The 20,904-nt window shown below is 48.4% G+C and overlaps 3 protein-coding genes across 4 annotated transcripts in view; 1 reads left to right on the top strand and 2 right to left on the bottom strand.

Annotated features, from left to right (window-relative positions):
- Positions 1-314: 314 nt before the first annotated feature.
- Positions 315-4,420, top strand: LOC113582485 (NADH-cytochrome b5 reductase 2). Its single transcript, XM_035531993.1, has 9 exons — positions 315-410; positions 972-1,130; positions 1,558-1,630; positions 1,721-1,827; positions 2,851-2,980; positions 3,320-3,403; positions 3,510-3,595; positions 3,697-3,796; positions 4,078-4,420. The coding sequence occupies exons 1-9, from the start codon at positions 396-398 to the stop codon at positions 4,248-4,250; spliced, it is 927 nt and encodes a 308-aa protein (XP_035387886.1). The 5' UTR covers positions 315-395; the 3' UTR covers positions 4,251-4,420.
- Positions 4,421-4,517: 97 nt separating this feature from the next.
- Positions 4,518-6,291, bottom strand: rep15 (RAB15 effector protein). Its single transcript, XM_027018258.2, has 3 exons — positions 6,199-6,291; positions 5,770-5,841; positions 4,518-5,654 (listed from the first exon to the last, which is right to left on the bottom strand). The coding sequence occupies exon 3, from the start codon at positions 5,613-5,615 to the stop codon at positions 4,878-4,880; it is 738 nt and encodes a 245-aa protein (XP_026874059.2). The 5' UTR covers positions 5,616-5,654; positions 5,770-5,841; positions 6,199-6,291; the 3' UTR covers positions 4,518-4,877.
- Positions 6,268-20,904, bottom strand: part of ppfibp2b (PPFIA binding protein 2b) — a 29,091-nt gene continuing 14,454 nt past the window's right edge. Inside the window, exons 7-29 of one of the 2 annotated variants that reach the window (XM_035531991.1) lie at positions 19,323-19,547; positions 18,401-18,496; positions 16,706-16,817; positions 15,771-15,832; positions 15,579-15,654; positions 15,016-15,119; positions 14,633-14,700; positions 14,072-14,146; positions 13,568-13,628; positions 12,930-12,965; positions 12,592-12,694; positions 11,355-11,448; positions 11,045-11,164; positions 10,622-10,772; positions 9,909-10,020; positions 9,621-9,709; positions 9,406-9,528; positions 8,944-9,069; positions 8,284-8,472; positions 7,997-8,173; positions 6,809-6,874; positions 6,465-6,600; positions 6,268-6,358 (exon numbers count right to left, since the gene is read on the bottom strand). In XM_035531991.1, the coding sequence (XP_035387884.1) occupies positions 6,538-6,600; positions 6,809-6,874; positions 7,997-8,173; positions 8,284-8,472; positions 8,944-9,069; positions 9,406-9,528; positions 9,621-9,709; positions 9,909-10,020; positions 10,622-10,772; positions 11,045-11,164; positions 11,355-11,448; positions 12,592-12,694; positions 12,930-12,965; positions 13,568-13,628; positions 14,072-14,146; positions 14,633-14,700; positions 15,016-15,119; positions 15,579-15,654; positions 15,771-15,832; positions 16,706-16,817; positions 18,401-18,496; positions 19,323-19,547 (2,328 nt within the window). In that variant the 3' untranslated portion in view covers positions 6,268-6,358; positions 6,465-6,537. The other variant, XM_035531992.1, reaches the window with a different exon arrangement.

Here is a 20,904-nt window from a genome sequence, read left to right as displayed (position 1 = left end):
ACAATATTTCAAAAATTATAAATGCCCCCCTTTTTTTAAAGTTTCAAAACACACCTGTACAGAACCGACGGTGGTTACATGCGTGTAAGATTGGAGCCTAACCCAAGCCCTTCAGACTACAAGGCAGTGGGGTGATCTCACACCACTCACATATACAGCTGTACACAAAGTCCTATCACGGCTCAATTATTTGAATAACATGATCCAATTGGTTGGCGCCTGTGAATGCAGTGCTTTCATTGGCTGAGCCCTGAACTCTAACTGGCTGAAATGCATTGACTCCACCCATTATACTCTCTGCCCTCCCCCTGGCCTTCAGTGTAATAGGTATGAATGGTAATAGATGAACTACGTGTAAACTTCCAGTGCACTCTGCCCAGTTCAGAGGGCAAAGGATGGATCAAGCACTGGTAAGACTACACTCTCTACTCACACAGACCCTCTGCTTTCCACTGTTAAGAACTCAGTCTTTCCTTCTCGTGCTTTTTGTATCGTCTCGGAAGGTGAATTACTCCTTTACCTTCCGAGACGATGACACCTTCAGAAAAACGAGACACGGACGGACACGCACAGATTATGGCCGTTCGTCAAAATCTGCTTCAGGGGTTTTAGCACTGTCATTGGTCGGCTGGTTAAGGAATATCACGGTAGAGGAAAGGTGAGTCCCAGATGGACACAGGCAGATAGCAGATCAGGGCAGTTTGTCAGCAATGTTATGTGCAAAAAAACCCCCCCAAAAAACACATAAAACGATTGTGTTGAAGGAACTATCGATTGACGCTTTAGTTCTGTAAAACCGCTTTGGTTCAGTACACCATGTTCTGTAGATGGTACATTATGGATGTGTGGTTCATGGTTCAGTACGCCATGTCCTGATCTGTGATACCAGCTGTACAATCTGAACCAGGTAAACAAGGACTTCATATATAAGAGCTGACATATGAGTGGATGTGTGAGTGTGTGTGTTGCAGACACTGCCTGTGGTGATTGCGCTCTTAGCCGTGATAGCCACCGGTCTCTATCTCCTCCTGAAAGCGGGACGTCCTGCTGGGGGAGAGAGTCGGAGCAGGTTCCCCAGAACGCTACAGGACCCCACTGTGAAATACTCACTGCCCCTCACAGAGAAGGAGGTCAGTCTCAACACAGTCGGGCTTGAGTGGGTTTGGACAGGTACCACAAAAACATGGAATGACACCCTATTGAATATACCAGACCAGATCTTGTGTATAAATTACTGTTTGAACATAGAGTTGTTGAAACAACAGTTGTATAGGGCACTGCTAAAGCATACAGTTAATATGGACCCAGTTTAATACAACCAGAGGATTTGTTCTGTGGTCTGTAACTGCTACTTCTGATGCTGTACTGTAATATAATTGCTTAAGCAAGTCAGTACATTCATATCATACTCAGCACATGACAGTGTAAAAAGTCATTAGATCCATTGACACTTGATATAAAGCAAACCAGTGCTGTGTTACACGGCTGGATGTCAGACGCCTCGCACGGAATTTCACCTGTAGTTTTTTCAGTGGTTTTCGTGGTTTGCTATTACAGGAAATTACCCATGACACTAAGAGATTCCGCTTTGGCCTCCCCTCCTCCAAACATGTGCTCGGTCTTCCAGTTGGTACGACCCTTGACCTACATTTACCTCATTTACATAACCTCAACATTTATGACTGTGTCCATGGCCCTGTATTCTTCTGTATTCCCGCAGGCCAGCATGTGTATCTATCGGCTAAAGTCAGTGGGAATCTGGTGATCCGGGCCTATACTCCAGTCTCCAGCGACGACGACCAGGGCTTTGTTGATCTGGTTGTAAAGGTCCATAATGTAGTAATTCTACATTTACATTTACGGAATTTAGCAGACGCTTTTATCCAGAGGGACTTACAAAAGTGCTTTGTCGTTTACTCATAGAATATCCTAGTACAGTACAGTAGGTTAGAGTCCAATATACCAAAGATCTAGAATACTCTAGGAATACAGGGATCAATGCTGATACCTAGAAGATACCTAAAATACATAAGGTCTATCTTAGACAATGATAAGTGCAATAAAGAATAAGTGCTAGAGTTTGTTAAACAACATAAACAATACCCTACAATAAGTACTAATTTAGTCAGTCAATATGGGAGCAGGGTCAGTTGTCCTTTAAATATTCTGCAAATAGATGGGTCTTCAGTCTGCATTTGAAAACTGCAAGGGACTCTGCTGTCCAGACAGCAAGTGGGAGTTCATTCCACCATCCTGGAGCCAGGACAGAAAATAGTCTCCATGCTTGTCGTCCATGAGACCTGAAGGAAGGTATTTCAAGCCAAGCCGTACTTGAGGTTTGAAGTACTCGAGGTACGGATCAGGCTTTGACCATTGACCTCATGTATGAAGGGGCTGGTCCATTTTTGGCTTTGTAGGTGAGCATCAAGGTTTTAAATCTGATGCGTACAGCTACTGGGAGCCAATGAAGGGAGTGCAGCAGTGGAGTAACGTGTGAACTTCGGAAGATTGAAGCCCAGTTGTGCTGCTGTATTCTGGATTCTGCATTCAGTCTCTCTCTCTCTATCTGTCTGTCTATATAGATATATATAGATCGATCTATCTATCTATCTATCGATCTATCTATCTATAATATAAAAAATATAGGTGAATAAATAAAAATAAATAAAAAAGTAAAATAAAAGTAAAATAAAAAGTAAATAAAAATTGATCCTCCCATTGGGGAGGTGGACATTTCTACATCACGTTCTCTACATTTCATATCTTGGTTGGACAGCAAATATTGATATTGGGATTTTACGCTCACGTAGCACTACAAGGTTACAGCATGCATTCTGTGTGTTTCACCAGGTCTACTATAAAAACACCCACCCAAACTACCCCGATGGGGGCAAAATGTCTCAGTACCTGAATGATATGAAGATTGGTGACACCATCGATGTACGAGGTCCCAACGGCCTGCTGGTGTACAATGGCAATGGTAACAGCTTAGATGACTAAAACAAAGGGACTAAAGGTTTTTAAAAAGAAGTGCACAATTTTAACTGCAAACTGTTGTAAATAGTATATTTCACATTAGTGTCTCGACAGATGTACTGTTCTACTAACAGTTCTACACATGTGACCAGCTGAGGGCAGCATCTACTAATTTTGGCAAAATGAATCGTGTTTGACTTTGAAGTACACCATACAGCATTAGACCGAGTTCACTCAATTGTCTCTGATGTGAATACAGTTTCGTTTTTCTCCTAGGACTGCAGAAGTGTTTGCAATTATTTGGTGGCATTTTTAAAATGTGGGGTTTTTGTTCCTCTGGAAGGTCAGTTTGCTATTCGGCCTGATAAGAAATCCGACGCCAAGGTGCGGCAGTTCAAGCGCGTGGGCATGATCGCCGGTGGCACCGGTGAGTGTTGCGTGACCTGAAAGCGGACGTGCATCGTGCACGCTCCGTTAACCGGCTCTTTCTGCCCGGACAGGCGTCCTGAACCGTTGCTTTTCCTTTTTGGCAGGCGTGACCCCAATGCTCCAGCTTATTCGCAGTATAACAGCAGACCCTGCAGACAGCACCGAGTGCGCCCTTATCTTTGCTAACCAGGCCAGTCACACCTGTAACCCTCACAACACAGGCTCCAAACAGTAATGGCACGGCTGGAGTTTGTGTAGTCCAGTCTGACTTGTGTTTAACTCTGTTCACAGACGGAGAAGGACATACTACTGAGACACGAGTTAGAGGAGGTTTTGAAGAGTCACTCTGATCAGGTCAAGCTGTGGTACACACTAGACAAGACCCCGCAGGGTAAAACAACAGACGAAATGCAAACATCGCCCTCATATTGCACTTCTAACTATGTATTTGCAGAGGTTCTGTGATTTTATAATAGCTTTCCTTTCAGAACATCATATTATATCTACACGTTGTTTTACTTCCTTCCCTTTGTCTTTGCTGTATTATTGATAAAATTGATAAAAAGCATCAGTATTTTTTTGGTATCCATTAAAATATATAAATAAATAAACAAATCAATCTGCGCGATCACTTGACAGTGTACCAATAAAAGCCCTGTATCCCTGTAATAGGTTGGAAGTACAGCACAGGATTCATTGATGCTGCAATGATAAAAGACCACCTTCCTCCTCCGGCCAATGACGTGCTGATTGTGATGTGTGGCCCGCCCCCCATGATCCAGTATGCGTGCCAGCCAAACCTCACTAAGCTTGGCTACAAGCCAGAAAACACCTTTGTGTACTAAGGCCACCTGATGAGTTCATACACAGTACAGGTGTTGATAAAGTCTATACAGTATATTGTATCGGACATGTTGTTGAAGACCCTGTTTAACCCACACAGAAATAAAATTTTTGGTATAGTTTTCACCGATGTGTACAAGACAATTATTTCTGAAACATTTAGAACGATCACATTATGAATGTTTGTTTGTTTATATAATCAAACTCACTAAACTATAAATGAGTTATCATAAAGACTTTAAAAAGCACGGGAAAAGATTTGGAAGAAAAAAGATCATAAAGATATTTATTTTCTTAATCTGCATCTCACTTCCACCAAATCAAATTTAAAACTTATTGTCATCTTAAATAGCGGTTTACTTCCCATTACAAATGGCTTAGCAGTGAGTGAAAGGTGTTGAATTACATATGACTCTGGGCAAAACGCAAATCCCACCAAAGTACTACTGCTGGTGCTCATATTCTTAATTTATCATCAGATCTTTTTGTGTAGTCGTATCTAGTTAGACGTTAGAGTGTATGTGAAACACCTGGAGCGGGAATCTGTCAGCGGAAAGGTCCGTGCCAAGGCTTCACCACTTCCTCGCCATGCCTGCTGAGAGCAGCTGTGAATTCCGGGCATGAGCACGTTAAGTGAACTTCACAAGCATGGTGAGAGGAGCGCTTTCCTCCGCACTGACCACAGCTTGCACCATCCCAGCCGCTGTGACGAAGTGCTTGGCGCCTCTGAAGAAGCTCTGGACGAAGGTCTGGTCGACGCGGACGCACTTCCCCACTGCTGCGTGCAGGTTGTTGCTCAGCAGGCCGCAGATGTTCCCCGGGTCGCTCCCGAAGCCGAAGAACAGGAAGAGAGCGAAGCAGCTCCACCCGACAGCCGAACAGAAGCCCACTAGCCTCTCCGCGCGCGTCCTCTCCACTGTCGCCGTGCTGGCCATGTGCAGGATCTCCACGTGTGCGTCAGACCTCGTGGTGTTGGCCTCTGGTTCCTGGAGAACGTGCAAGACTTGGACGGCAATCTGGATTTTGGGGTTCCTGCTGGGAAGGTCCAGCACGGCCCAGACCCAGTCGGCCCCCAGGAGGACCCTCTGCTCTGGGGTCATGGCCGTGCAGGTGAGGGTGTCGGCGAGGTGTAGCTGGCTGCTGCGCTGGAGGTAAGTCATGAGGAAGATCTCGCGCAGGGCAGAAGGACTTGGCTGGAACTTGTTTTCTGGGTCAGCGAAAGCAAGGTACTCGCGGGTCCGGGCCGCGGCTACACCCACACAGTCACTGAAGAGAAATGTGGCTGTGGGTGAGAGGTTATTGGACCTGGACCACAGAATTCGGAGTATCCTGGGTTTAGCTTTGGCTTGGTTCTTTGCTTGGTCCATCCTGGTTGCTTCTTATCAAACAGTTGTTTCCCTAATGTACTACAAGATAAAAGAAGGACCAATTTACTACGGAATACTGTCTGTACTCAAGGCATGGCCAGTACTGCTATTAAAGCATGCCGGATGGTTACAACACATCTGTGGAGTTACTCACCAGTGTCAGACTGTCTTTGGTGGTAGGGGAAACAGAAGCTCCAGATGTCTCTTTCGTCTCCTTTCTGGAATCCTGCCAAAATATGTGCTCTAGTTTAAGGTTAAAAATCTTGACCCCTCCCAGAGGAAGGGCTGGACTTCTGCTCCACAAGTCTCTTCCCCTGAGATGAGTTTACCTTTGGCTTATCCATTTTGAACTTTAAGCAGCCTGTTCAAATTTGAGTCCATTACTGTCTTTACATAGGACCTAAAACTACATCAAGGAGCAAGGGGTGTTCCCTATTCTCATCACAGTGGTGTTAAGGCTTAAAAACATTTACTGAGTCACTGCGTTGGCAAATGAACACCAGACGTGCTTACATACCAGTGGTACCAGTGTCTGGCAGGGCTTTTACAATGACTTGTGAAACAAAAATACTGTTTCACTTACTTATTTCGCAACGAAGCACTTGTATGTAAGGGGATTCAAAGCTTTGTGTGAAACCATTCCCAACAAAGTCACAGTTGGCCTTCACTACCAAGACAGGTGAAAACATTAACAACCCAAGGAAAGCATCGGGGCAGACGAAGATCTCCATTCAGGGGAGAATCTAGGATAAGATGGAGGGTTTTTACTGAGAGTATATTAATAAACATTCAGTGTGTTGGTGGTGGGTTAAGGCACTGAAGAAGCTGAAGCTGGGGAGATGGGCTGACCCAAAGTAGGAGCACCATTCGGGCTGGGGGTCTGATGCCACGGAGCGCGAGAGGTTAATGCGGCAGCGTTCGCTCACACTACGGCCGCCTGGCTCCGACACGCGCCCCCTAGAAGGTCGTCTCGGTTGAGTAAGCGCTGGAAGCGAGAGGTGAGGCGTGGTTAGCACAAAAGCACAGACACTGCTGCATCAGTGACCCTAATTAATTCAGTGAGTATATAAAGGATTACATGAGGGTTTAAAACAAATGACCAAGAATGGTTCAAATGAACTTTATAGGGTTGGTACCAAGGAACTTACAGAGGAAGATGTGTCTGCACGGTTCAGAGTAGAGGGAGCACTCACTGTGAGGTGGTCGATGCTCTCTGATAAAGCTTCTATCTCCATTGCCGCTGCTCTGGCTGTCAGTATCTGGAAAGTGAAGCCATTGATCAAAGATCAATACCTACGGTATGACAGAAGCAACCCCATTTTAAAGATGCGATTGGTGGGATGTTTACTCATTAAGCAACAGGCGATGATGTCAACTATGGAGATGTCGTATGGGTATCTGAATGTACCTGCAGATGGAAGCCCTAAGGCAGATGATGTTCATTTCCCGGCATGCACCTCTCCATTTTGAATGAAATGCACTTTTTTTGGTGTGGCAGCATCCGTTGGCAAGAAGTGGTTAGTGAATGAGCTTTGTTAATCATGCACGTCCACGCCTCTCTCTCTAATGTACATCTTTATAGCCCAAAGTGATTGGCTGGAATCACCTTAGCAGCAAAGAAATCTTTATATGCAAATTAGCGAAAAGCAACATATTTTTAGTGAATTTTTAAAAAATGAAACAAAATTGTCCGACAGACGTGCTGTTTTGAGCAAGTAGATGCATGTTGAATGAAACACGGTATCACAGTGAGGTATGAAGTTTATTGGTTACTATATCTCATGTATTTCGATTTGCATATTTACAATTACAGGACAAATAAAATGAAATCCTTTACATGAAGCATCACATCTATCTTTCTATAAAAATATCATGTTACAATGTATCAATATTGCAGTGTATGAAACACACTGCCACTAAAAATAAAAATAATTCGTATGCAGGTAAAAATTTCACCACTATAAATATTAAATAAATCCCTAAAATGTGCAAATATCGCACAGGTTCACCTCTGCCCTTTCAAACAGCCCAGAGTGACAGCATGTGTTCGGTTAGAAACATGGAAATAGCATTAGTTCATCTGATATGTTTAATGGCTCACGTCAAGTAAACTCTCGAGTGAGCTGCCGACCCCACATGGAGCCGGTCGAGCGCACAGCACAGCCCTCCGATTGGCTGTCGCTCAGCAAAAGGCCGCAGAAGCATGTCACATGACCAAGAATGAGGGATGACGGGTATTACACAATGGCACAGAATGACAAGAGTGGTAATGAGGGCTCGGATGATCAGGGCATGGGGAGGCGGTGGTAATGGCAGGAAGCTTATGGGAGGGTGTGGTCGTGGGCGTGGCTAGCTAAGCTTCAGCAGAGCGGAGGCCCCACCTGCTCCCGGCCCTCGGTGTCCCCATCCTGGACGGGGCCGAGGTCCGTACGAGGCTGCCGAGTGCCGTTGCGCAGGGACTCGTCCTGCAGGGGCTCCAGGGGGCAGACGTAGTCGGTGGAGTCGTCCGGTCGCTTCTTCCGCAGGTGGCTGAACCCGGAGAACCCCAGCTTCTTTGGCTGCAGGAATGGTAATGTAGTTTATTGTGTTAATTAGATTCAAGTGAGGGATTATAAGAACATTTTCTCCTCGCGTCTGATGAGCGCGCGCGGGACAGGCTGGCGCTCACCCGCACTTTCGCCGTGGTGGAGAGCGGCGCGTAGCCCGGCGACTCCAGGAAGTGGACCTTGTCGCGCTGGGCCTGCGCTCCCACCAGCGAGTGGAAGTTGGTGGCGAGGTGTCTCCTCAACAGAGTCTTCTGAGGAGGGATGCTGAGGAGCACGGCCAGGCTCTCCTCGTTGAAACTCTGCTCCAAGATCTGGTGGGAGAACAAGGGCAGATAACGTGTTCAGGTCATGTTCACATCTGTCACGTTCCTATTGTGTGTTTTCGCTACAGCTGTGTTTTATTTCCTGTAGCTGTGGCAACAGGTTAGAAGATCATCAGAAGTATTTAGGCACATGGTTATGATGTTAAAAATGCAATTAAAGTCAGGCCTGGGCACTCAGCAGTGTTGGAACATCACGACCACTGTTCAGTACTTCAGAGAAAAAACCCCCACAACTGTAGAACTTTGTGACTTCCCATAAAGAAGAACTATCAGACCATCAATACAAAAACCGCTCAAGATAACAGACTAGCCTAAAAGAACACCGCAAGCACAGCGCAAATGCCAGTGTTCAACAAACACCTGCACTGGACAAACACCTGCAGCAGTCATCACTCCAGCGTGATTCAAATTCATCAGTGGGGTTTCGCTAGATCTGTCCAGTGTGTGTGCGCGGCTTACTATGAGTCCCCCGTGCACGCCACTGCCCCTCAGGTTGGGTGCGTACTCCGCCAGGTCCACTGCTCGGAGCCACTCCATCACACGGTGGTTGGACCACTGCATCACCTCTGAAGGCGACGGCTGGCTCTACAGGGCAGATGGACACGCAGGAGGAGTCTGGGTAATGCGCATGCACTCTGCCCAACAGGCCTAGTCAGTCTGATTTTAATATTCTAAATAAACACCACCTTTTGTCATTTTGCTGTGCAAGACGTTTAGGTTACAGTGACCTCTGCCACATGAGCTTGTGTTTCTCATGCTCTCTCCCCCTTTCTTCCCTCCCTAATATTCACATACATGCACAGAAACGCACCCCCCCCCCCCCCCCCACAGACACACACACACACACACACACACCCTCCCACCCACCCCCACATCCACAAGCACACAAACGCACATACCCACATCCCATCAGATACTCACCTCCTCCCCTGGTCTCCTTTTCAGGCAGTTGGGGTTGAACTTGTTGGCGTGGAGCACACGGATGGCACATTTAATACTGAGGTGATGGAGCTGGCTGCTGACTTTAAGGAGCAGCAGGTCGTCCTGGAAACAACGACACGGAGTTCATCAGATACCATACACCGCGGAAACGTAACGCACCGGCAAAGGTCAAGGAGATCAAAGGATGCCTTTACCACAGTCAAATACTGCAGCATCCTCCCATCCACACGCGCTTCATGGAACTGGTCCTTATACTGCGGCAGGCCGATATCATCGAGCCATCCTGCGGGCGGCAGCACATTACTTTATCATTACATTATTGCATATTCGAATACAATTTGCATAATTTATCCAAAATTACTTTCATTATGACCACACGCGAATTCGTGCAAATTCCAGCACGGGCGCTGTCCATCTGCAGCGTGGCCGGGGAAGGCCTGCGCCCTGCCGCGGCCACGCCCCCTCCCCGCCCACACACTCACGCGTGACCCAGACGTGGTCGAGCTTTGCCGACGTCTCGCTGCTCGCGCTGCTGATGGCGTGCAGGCCCAGCTGCAGTTTCTTCCTGTGCAAAGGGTGCTTGATACCCAGCTCCTGGGGAAACCCGAGCACACGCTCAGCACTGTAGAGCACATTGTCTTACGAATGTGTTAGCCATTGCTCCCTTCATACGGTGCTATTAGTGCACGCTTTTGGAAAACCATCGTATATTAATCACTGACACAGTACAATGACATTTTTATTATAGCGCATAGTGCGTAAAAATGATTCCCTCGTGAATACCGTATCATTTTTCACACACGTTCCACTTCAGGTCTATTATGTAAACGCGAGCTGCTAAACGGGGAACATGGGAAGCATGCGGTAGGCGTGACTGCAGGGGGCGGGGCTATCGCAGGCTCGGATCGGCGCAGACTCACACTGTCCTGACAGGCATGACGAGATGATCTCAGAGTGACAGCCAAGTGTCACATGGCGCGTCAGATCTGATAATAATGCTTTTTAATACTAATATTCCACATTCCACATAACGGTTTTGTTGGCCTGCTTTAACACAGCCAACTCTTGCATCTACTTACCAAAGCCTTCATAAACCACAAACAGATCTTAGAATGGAGTGTGTTGAAATGAAGTGTCCGTGTTCTTAAATGAGTGTGTGTGTGTGCGTGTGTTTTTTTCTCCGTGCTCTCCATACCTTTTCAAAGTCATGTGGTGAGGCTGAGAGCAGAGTCTGTCCACTGCTGACCCACTGTTTGGCCATTGGGATGTACTGTCCCAACCCATAATCCTCCAGCCACACACACACCTGATCACATGACCACTTTGAGAAGGGAGTGTTCACATCACTGAGGGTTAGAAGGGAAAGATAGTTTATTTTGTTTGTAAGTCAATCATGCGTTTAAGTCTAAACCTTAAAGCCACAGTAAATAACAAATGTTTTGACCTGAATATAATACAAGTTATTCTGAAAATCCTTTAATTTCTAATGATTTCAACAAATTTTCTTCTCTTATTAACAAGCTGTGTTGGGTCAGACATGCTCTTGCAGTGGCTGCTGATTGTAGCTTTAAGTGCTGTGGACTCGGTGCTGAGTGTAGCTTTAAAGGGGCAGGCGTACTGTGCGGTGTCTCCCATGTGGGCTACCGAGGGTCCCGTGGTGGACCTTACTCCTCTCCTCTTGAAGTCCCCGTGGGGCAGACTGTCTGCACGGAAACTGCCAGACTGAGTCCTTTTGATCCTGACACAATGGACATGCATGTAAGGCACGGGTGTCTTGCACGCACGCACGACCACATGATTCTAATAATTTTGGCTAAACTCTAAATATAAGTTAACAGGGACACCTTACAAGGAGTACAGTTTTCTGTCTTTAAGGACAACCCTTAGCGTACTGATGAGTCAGTGGCAAATAACAGAAGACATCTCACTTTCCCCACAGTCTCCGGATGCCCCTCTCGCTCTTCTTATTCTCCGGAGAGTCGGACAGGTCTGACGGCGCAGACTCACCGGCCTTCTCCTTTCCTAAGGAAGGAGGAAGGGATGTCGTTAAACGGCTCGGATTTGCTGACGGAGCCGGATCAGGAGGGGTGCAACTCCGGGCCAGTGAGGTGCAGTTCCTACTTTAAGCCCCCCCATCAAATGGCTTACTGGGTAACCGAGAAGACGAGGAGTTGTGCTAGAGAAGGGAACACACTAAACTGTGAAGGCTCCTGGTTCTGGAGTTAGGCACCCCAGCCGTGAAGAGCAGCTGTACGGAGTGACACCACCCCCCCCCAGTGCATGTCAGTGCATGTCTGGGTCTGCAGAGAGGACCTCTGGGAAGGAAAACACTTGTCTTTTCTTCTTCTCAGTCCAAGCGTAAGCCGGGGACAGCCGTAATCGGCCCGTCCTGCCGTGCTGCGTGAACCGGCAGCGATGTGAGCACTCTAATCCTCTGCGTCGAAACGGGAGCATGGAACGTGCATGCAGGAGAGTGAGAGAGCAGGAGGGTGCGTCAGCCAACGCAGGGCAGGGATGCTGAAACTGCGAGAGTGGCCTTCACACTGCAGCGGCGTGAGAAGAGAAGTGAGGAGATCCAGCGACAGAGAGACGGCTCAGCCGTGGGTGGGGCTCACGCGAAAGACACCAGAGCTTTAGAAGTGGAGAAGAAGGTTGAGTGAAGGGAGCTGAAGGCAAGAAGGTGCCGTGAGCTTCCAGAACAGACCAGACACAGCAGTGTTCAGCAGACTCAGCACGGAAACGGCATTTCCGCTCAGAGATACATGTGAGCGAGGGGAAGCGTGATGGAAAACGCTGCAGCATCCGCCCACATTCAGCAGTGCTCCCAAGGCTTCTGGGTGGTTCTGTGAGTCTTGAACGGGTTAGTATGACACTACATGGTGACACTACATTCTTCGGAGAATTCGGAGTACAAATCATGATGTTTTCATAAAGTACACAGGAGAAGGTGTGCAGATGTCAAATTCTGAGTAACAAAACAGCCCAAATGAGGACAAACTTATGTAGGCCAGTCTGGGCACATGGCCTCTCTATATAGGCACAGGAGGAAGAGGGGATTTAACCCGCGGGTGCTGGGCCCAGAACACACCTCCACCTGCCTCAGTTACACGGGGGGGGAGGTGTGGGTGTGGATTAAGGTGGAGCTGGCCTGAAGCGGCCACTTACGCAGGTTCACGCCGCTGTCTTCCCTCTCGGTGATCAGCGGTGCCAGAGGAGGCATCTTCCCCGGCAGGGTCCGGTACCTACTGCTGTTGGACACGTGCCGGTTCTGTTGCAGAGAGAGCAGCGAAGTTCCTAGTTAAACGGCTTTCCCCATGTAATCACCTGCGCTGAACCCATCTGCTATACATGAGAGTAAAACACTCCTCATCCACTCAGGCTGTTATTTAAACAAGCAGATTATCCTTTAATGCTCAGTGTGACAATAAGCCTCTGTTACTGTAGGGTGAATGAGGTGTGTGCCGGTTAAAGGTTAAAGGTTAATATTTGTTTGATGGTAGTACCTCTAGAACAGGCTCTACTGGTTGCCCCAATTCATACTTGGGTAAACAAAGGATAAGAAAAGGAGAGAAACACACACACACACACACACACACACACACACACACACAGTGCAATGTGTGCATGCATGTGTGCACACCCACACCCACACCCACACACAGAAACACACACACACATACTCAGTTAGTTTAATACACAGAAGACATCTCAAACAATTCTGTTAAAAAGTACATTTGTCAACTTTGACTCTTAATTAGTAACTTTGAAAATAATGGTGTTAAACTCTGGCTGAATAAGTGTTGCTTATGTGGGTTAATATAATTAATATAAAATTAAAAAAAAAAGATGATTAGATGTGTTACCTGACTATTAATCTAAAATCTAAATACCTAAATATTTGTTTTTAAATTCCTCACCACCTGGTTATAGAGGGTTGTAGCGGGTTATAGAGAGTTATAGAGGGTTATAGCAGGTTATATTGGGTTATAGAGAGTTAGAGGGCTATAGAGGGTTATAGAGTGCTATAGAGAGTTCTCTTCCCCAAAGTATTTTGTTATTTTTTGCTTGGTATTAAAATGCATAGTAAACCAAGCCCACTGTTACTTGACTAAGTAAACAGGAGATTAATTATGCAACAAACCTTCTGTCTGGATCTACTTTGCAGTTCCTCTAGACTGGCAGACAGCATCTTCTGGGTCAACCTAGAACAAGAGCCCATCAGTTTACCGGTGTTCCCAGTCTCACAGACCTGCAGTACCCACACTGACAGACCTGCACCTCCTACTGTTTTACTAATATGCTCAAACCCTTTTCCTGCATGGGAGCAGAGTTGTTCTGGCTGCGGGAGAGCTGAAGTAAAAGCTAATTAGAGAGAGAGAGACCCTTATCACCTCTCAGTAATGACAGGAATTCATGAGGGATTGGGGGGTTTGTGCCTGCGCCTGTTACCTTAAAGAAGGCTACCGCAGGGCAGGCGGATGTGTGTGTGTGTGTGTGTGTGTGTGTGTGTGTGTGTGTGTGTATGTGTGTGTCAGAGTAATAGAGCATAGACTACAGTGAGCTCCTACTGAAGAAACCCATGCCTGACTAACAGACGTGTGCACATGCAAACACACACACCCACACAAATCCCAAATCTACTTGCCACTGTCCGTTGTAAAAACCTGGATCATCAAGGCATGACACAGAAATCTCCAAGGAGTTCTGCATACTGTAACAGCTAGGACAGAGTAAAGGTATGCAAGACAGGAGAGAGAGAGAGAGAGAGAGAGGGAGAAAGAGAGGAGAAAGAGAGCGAGAAACAGGAGAAAGAGAGCAAGAGAGAGAGGGGGAGAGAGAGCGAGCGAGCGAGAAACAGGAGAGAGAGAAAGATAGAGAGAGAGAGAGAGAGAGAGAGAGAGAGAGAGAGAGCGCGAGTGAGATATGGGGGGAGAAGAGAAAAGAAGAAAAATGGTAGAGGAAAGAGAAGGTGAATTGCCATGGTAACGCAGGTTGAGTGGTCCGGACAAACAGCTCTACAAAACCCTGGTCCTTATAGTGTGTGTGTGTGTGCGTGCGTGCGTGTGAGCGTGTGAGTGTGTGTGTGTGTGTGTGTGAGTGCGCATGCGTGCGTGCGTGCGTGTGAGTGTGAGTGCGCATGCGTGCGTGCGTGCGCGCGAGCGTGTGAGTGTGAGTGCGCGTGCGTGTGAGTGCGCGTGTTGCTCACTTAGAGTCCAGGTCTTTTGGTAGGATTCCTGGAGGTAAGCAGTGTGATTGTCCATGAGCTGAAGACACCTGTGGACAGAACACGGGCACACACCGTCACTGCTGGGACATGTCCCTGTGGCGTAGCGTCCCGGCTGAGTTAGAATCCATTGCCGGCACTTCACATCTAAAAACCTTTAAGATGCAAATGTCTTTTGTTTTCCTATTTAGAAGCTGTTTAAGTGTTCTGTAACTACGTAGAAACGCTGCAGCCATAAACTAATCATCTTGGCAGTGAAAGGCAGGTCCTGCTCGGGGTTTGTTTCAGCTGGCATGCGATTGGCCCATGGGCCGTCCACTGATGTCTGTCTGGGGACTAAAGCAGAGTGCGGCGTGAGTGCGCACCTGCAGGCCAGAGTGCACAATGTCCGAGTGGGCTTTACGGGGGAGAGGGCGTGGCTTCAGAGGCCTGTGCAGGTCCTCCTCACTACTGCCACTGTCAACACAACCTACAGAGAGAGAGACAGACAGGAGGTGTATACACATACTAAGCAATAACTGTTAGGCAATCTTAATATATTTATATTCAGCTGCAGGGCACTACTGCTTGCTTGTTACACCGTTATGCTCTCACTCTTTGTGACCACTTAAAGTTAGTATTACATTTATATATTTACATTTACGGCATTTATCTGACGCTTTTATCCAAAGCGACTTACAATTATGACTGAGTACAACTTGAGCAATTGAGGGTTAAGGGCCTTGCTCAGGGGCCCAACAGTGGCGACTAACATGCATTAGTCCTCAGCCACCCTCCTTCCGCTTAGTCTATTTAGAGTACATTCCTCTGTGCCTTGATGTTAGCCGCGTCTGTCTGTGCCTTTGGCCAGCGTATATATCTATAAACAGATGAGGTTCTTTCATGCACGAGTGTTGGAGTGTGTTCTGGGGAGATGTGGAGATGCTACCTGGTGACAGGACCATCGTGTCTTTGGCCATCCCGACCCGGTCCAGCAGGGCCATGAGCTCCTCGATATGACGATCCTGTGTGGGAGATGACCACAAGCCAGGCTCAGCCAAGACCGCACATGCGTTTGAGTGACACCTCAAGGTCATGTGGGGTCAGAGGAGCAGGGCCTGTGCGTGTAGCCTCTCCTTACCTTCTCATTGTTGGCTGTGAGCAGGCTCGCTATCCCCGCCTTTAGCCTCTGCAGCTCCAGATCTAAAGAACACACACACACACACATTAGTCACTGAACAACTACAGCTTAGTTTAATAACACACAGCTTTGCAGCAGCATAATACAAGTGCAGCTACCAGACAGCAGGACTCACTAGTCCACCAGTTAATACAGTCACAGAACTGAAGCAGAAACAGCACATTTACATGAACACAACCGGCGAAGAAAAATAAACTAGCAAACGGAACCAATCGGAGTGCCCAACGAGAAGTGTATTAATCAGAACTGTTCACGGAGCACATGCTGTCATGTGAAAGCAATCTATGTGAGTGTGCTGCAGGGTGTGACACGACGGATGAATCGGCCCCCCACCCCTCCCACTGGCTGGCCCCTCCTCACACACACACTCACACACACACTCACACACACACACACACACACACACACACACACACACACACACACACTCACACACTCACACACTCACACACTCACACACACAGGAGATGGGTGGGCAGGTCTGACAGTATGCCAGCATGGTTTAGTGCATCTGAGACATTTCACATCCCTTTGTTTGCTTTTGTCCTTCAGTTTCCTGCTGTAGGCCTTGTCAGCAACAGGGCAGACAGGAAAACAGGGAGAGAGAGAGAGAGAGAGAGAGACACTACATAGAGAGAGAGACACTACATAGAGAGAGAGAGAGAGAGAGAGAGAGAGAGAGAGAGAGAGAGAGAGAGAGAGAGAGAGACTCCACATAGTGAGAGAGAGAGAGAGAGAGAGAGAGACTCCACAGTGAGAGAGAGAGACACACACTACACAGAGAGACACTACATAGAGAGAGAGAGAGAGAGAGAGAGAGAGAGAGAGACTCCACATAGTGAGAGAGAGAGAGACACCACATAGCGAGAGTTTACCTCTCTCTGTGCTGTTGCTGGAGAAGGGTCCTTTGGAGAGCAGCTGGTTTTGGAGACTCTTGATCTCTGCATCTTTGGAGACCAGCAGCTGCTGCAGTTCGGAGATCTCCATCTGTCAAAGCACAAGGCACCGTTATCATCATCCACAAGACCAAGAAGCACACACCCCCACACCAGGGATGACGCCGGGGCCTCAGAGCCCATAATCACACACTGCCTCAGCAGGTCAACATGAGCATTAGTGCTTGACCTCTCTCAACCTCGCTCTGTCTGCACACACACCCACACACACCCCATCACTCTCACTATCACTAGACAAATTACTGATGACCAAGCACATCCCGTTTACCCTGCATGGCTCCAAGGACCTTAGAAACTTGGAACGTAGAAACGTCTGGAAAAAAGACTATACAGATTTGGAGACACAGCACAAGCAAGGAGGGGGTCAGCAGGAGGAGAAGGAAAAGCAGGGGTGTCAGACGGGGTGTGGAGCAGGAGCTCAGAGGAGCATCAGACCTAGAGGAGAGGAGGCTCTCAGCAAAGGGGGCCGCGCTACTGACTCTGTGGTGCGTTAGCTGCTAGCTGGCTAAAACTCTCAACACCATACACCTCTCCGTCCTTGTTAGTGTTGCTAAATTCATGGTATCAGTGTTTTGAAATGGTGTCTGAATGGCCTGCTTCACTGGTCTTTCACTGCAGTGGCACGTACTCTGGTTTTTCTTGACAGGGCGTTGTGCTTGAGTTCACCGTGCAGTTTATATCTGATCGCCACACCTGCACCTCTGTGACAGAGGTGTTCAAATCCACACACATCTGAGATGTTGGACAACAGAAGGAGCACTGCACTGCACGGCTCCAGTCTCAGGGCTCATCTGACGCATGATTGGCTAAAGCACTAGGGTGTAAGAGCAGAATCAGCAGTGAACTGCGCAGACAGCCCTGCCCCATAACCCACCCCCACGCCCCCACCCTGTTCGGGTGAGGAAAGTCAGGGAGGCGAGGAAGAGGAGCAGGCACCTGCCGGGGGTGGGGGTGGTGTGGAGCGATTGTTAGAGAAGAAGAGGAAGAAACAACATGAGAAAGCTAAAGAAATAATATAGAGGTAAAAAGACAGACAGGCAGCTGAAGACAGAGAGCGACAGACAGGCAGCTGAAGACAGAGAGCGACAGACAGGCAGCTGAAGACAGAGAGCGACAGACAGGCAGCTGAAGACAGAGAGCGACAGACAGGCAGCTGAAGACAGAGAGCGACAGACAGGCAGCTGAAGACAGAGAGCGACAGACAGGCAGCTGAAGACAGAGAGCGACAGACAGGCAGAGAGCGACAGACAGGCAGATGAAGACAGAGAGCGACAGACAGACAGAGAGCGACAGACAGGCAGATGAAGACAGAGAGCGACAGACAGGCAGCTGAAGACAGAGAGCGACAGACAGGCAGCTGAAGACAGAGAGCGACAGAGGGAAGGACTACAAGCGAACTTGACAGAAGGCAGCGACGAACAGGAGCGATGTGAGAGACATGGAAGAGCCACAGAGGAGGGAGGTGTTCCCTCTGAGGAGGCTCCCCCTGCGCTCCCCAGTACCACACCTGCAGGGGAGCGCTTCACTAGCTCAGCGCGGCGTGAAAGCCCAGGGTCAGGGAGCTGGGCAGTGACCGGTGAGCCGGACGGAGCGTGCGGGGGAAGTTCACGGTACCTTTGTGGCCTTCAGCGTTCGGTCGTACTGCAATTTCTCGCTCTCCAACTCGTCCACCTTGGTCTTCAGGACCCGCAGCTCCTGCAGGAGTGCCTGCTGACAGCACAGGGAAGAGACGCGCGCCATCAGCAGGGAGAATCGACCCCTGCGCTCACCGAGGAGGACAAATGGGAGCCTTAAAGGCTTCCGGCCGCAGCCGAGGGTCCAGAGACTCACCTAATGTCAAGAGTCAAACGGAACAGTCTACGGATCATAACAGAATTCCGCCACCCTAAAAGAAAAAAGCTTCTACCAAATTCCATACAAGCCAGTTGTCTTTTTCTCCAGGAAACACATGATTGAGTTCACAGAAGCAAACTGACGGAGAGGGGGCGAGGTTTCCGCTCTCCCAAGGCCACCCCGGAAACCGTGCAGTTAATACACAAAGTCCTGAAAACCCTGGGAAAACCACTCATTGGTCAGTCACTCAGTGGTCTACATCAGAAGTGATAGCTCAGGCTCCTCCCACATAAACAACGCAACTGAACTGAATTCACATCCTCTTATTTACCAGTTATTCATACAGTCTGCAGGAAAGTCAATAAATGTCAACGGAGGAGCGTAAGCCATCGAGAAAGGCCACCACTTCAAAAACAAACAAACAGAAAACTGTCAGTACCATCGGGTTAGTGTCACAGCTCCATCATGCAGGTTTGCCCCCTAGAAACAGGTGACACCATCAAATACTGAACAGAGTTTAAAGACACACAACAGACACCGGGAAGCCCGAGAATCCGCCCTGCTGCCGACCTCGCACAGGAGGACACCGTTTGGGGAGCACCTGCCCCGGTTAGTTCTGGCTCCCGGGGTTGGGGGTAGGGTGAGGGGGCGTGCAGCGAGGTCCGTGTGGGGGGGAGGGAGGGGAGGAGACGGATATGCCTACGTTGTCTCCCGCCGCTCCGCAGCGGCAGCCGACGTCCTCGGCGTCGGACGAGCCCAAGCCCACGTCGGGGCTGCGGTCTCGGGCCTGGCGCGGCGCCCCGCCCTCGCCCCGCGCACCCTGCGCCTCCTGCGCCTCCTGAGCCCGCTGCTCCTGGATGCGGGTGGAGATCTCCTTCTGGAACTTACGCATCTGCTCCTGGAGCTCGCTGATCACGTTAACCACACACTGATACGCACAAACAAACAAACAGACAGCAGACAAACTGAAAGGGTGAAAGAGATGAGGACAGAAACAAACAAACAAAAAAAAACCCCTAAAGAACACTAACCAACCAAAAATAAAAACCTCAGATAAACAGAACTCGTGGGGTATATTCAGTAAATGCTGTCTAGGGAGACATTTTTATATATTTTATTAAATGCCTTGCACAGAGTCGCTGTAGTAAGACCTCCTCACACCTGCCTGTGGTTCAACACAGGCCCTCTGTGTTGTTAATGAGACCTTGGAGCAGGTCGCCTGTGTTTCAGTGCTTCTAAAGAAATGTCTCCCGGGACTAAAAACAGCAGAATTTTAAAATTAAATTAATTAAAATTAGCACTGTGTCTGTGTCTGGGGAGATGAGTCACCAAGTCACCGGGTCACTGAGTCAACTGGGAGTTCACTGAGTCACTTTCCCTTCTGAGCGACCGTGAGAGTCACAGGGCGTGCTGACCGATCGCGACGCTAACCGGACGTGAGAAGATCCGAACTTGGCGGCCAGGATTCACTTCCCACTTAACAGTCCACATGCCGCATGGAGTGGAATCTGATTGGAGACAGTGCGCCTGGCAAACGTGCTAGGAGACCGTGCAGAAGGTTTGTATTTCGCCCCTTCCACATGGAACCTGACGATTCTACTCACGTTCCACACCTATATTTAGCTTCTGCACTCACCAGCCAACGCGATGCATGCCTGCAGTGAAAGTGTGTGTGTGTGTGTGTGTGAGAGTGTGTGTGTGTGTGTGTGAGTGAGTGAGTGAGTGTGTGTGAGAGGTGTGTGTGTGTGTGTGGTGTGTGTGTGTGCACGTGTGTGAGTGTGTGTGAATGTGTAAGTGTGAGTGTGTGTGTGAGAGAGTGTGAGTGAGTGACTGAGTGTGTGAGGTGTGTGTGTGTGTGAGAGTGTGTGTGTGTGTGTGTGTGTGTAAGTGTGTGTGTAAGTGTGAGTGTGTGTGTGTGTAAGTGAGTGTGTGTGTGTGTCAGTGAGTGTGTGTGTGTGTGAGTGTGTAAGTGTGAGTGTGTGTGTATGAGTGTAAGTGAGTGTGTGTGTGTGAGTGTGAGTGTGTGAGTAAACATGAACTCTATGTATTTAAAAGTGCTGGGATTTTTGTTCAGTGTGATGCCTCTGTAACAGAGATACTGAACACTCACCAAGTCACTCTTTGATCCATCTGTCATAGTATCACTGGAGAAACTCGCGAGGTAAGCGACTTGTCTATGTCTTTGTCTGTGTGTGTGTGTGTGTGTGTGTTTGTAGTGATATAAATCTTACGGCGTAGGTCTGAGGTCATTAGTTCCATAATTAGCCGGAACTCAGCTTGCTCAT

This window comes from Electrophorus electricus, chromosome 12, assembly GCF_013358815.1.
Source record: "Electrophorus electricus isolate fEleEle1 chromosome 12, fEleEle1.pri, whole genome shotgun sequence".
Lineage (NCBI taxonomy): Eukaryota > Metazoa > Chordata > Actinopteri > Gymnotiformes > Gymnotidae > Electrophorus > Electrophorus electricus.
The sequence above is the reverse complement of the archived record's forward strand: the minus strand, read 5'-3'. Positions and strand labels throughout refer to the sequence as shown.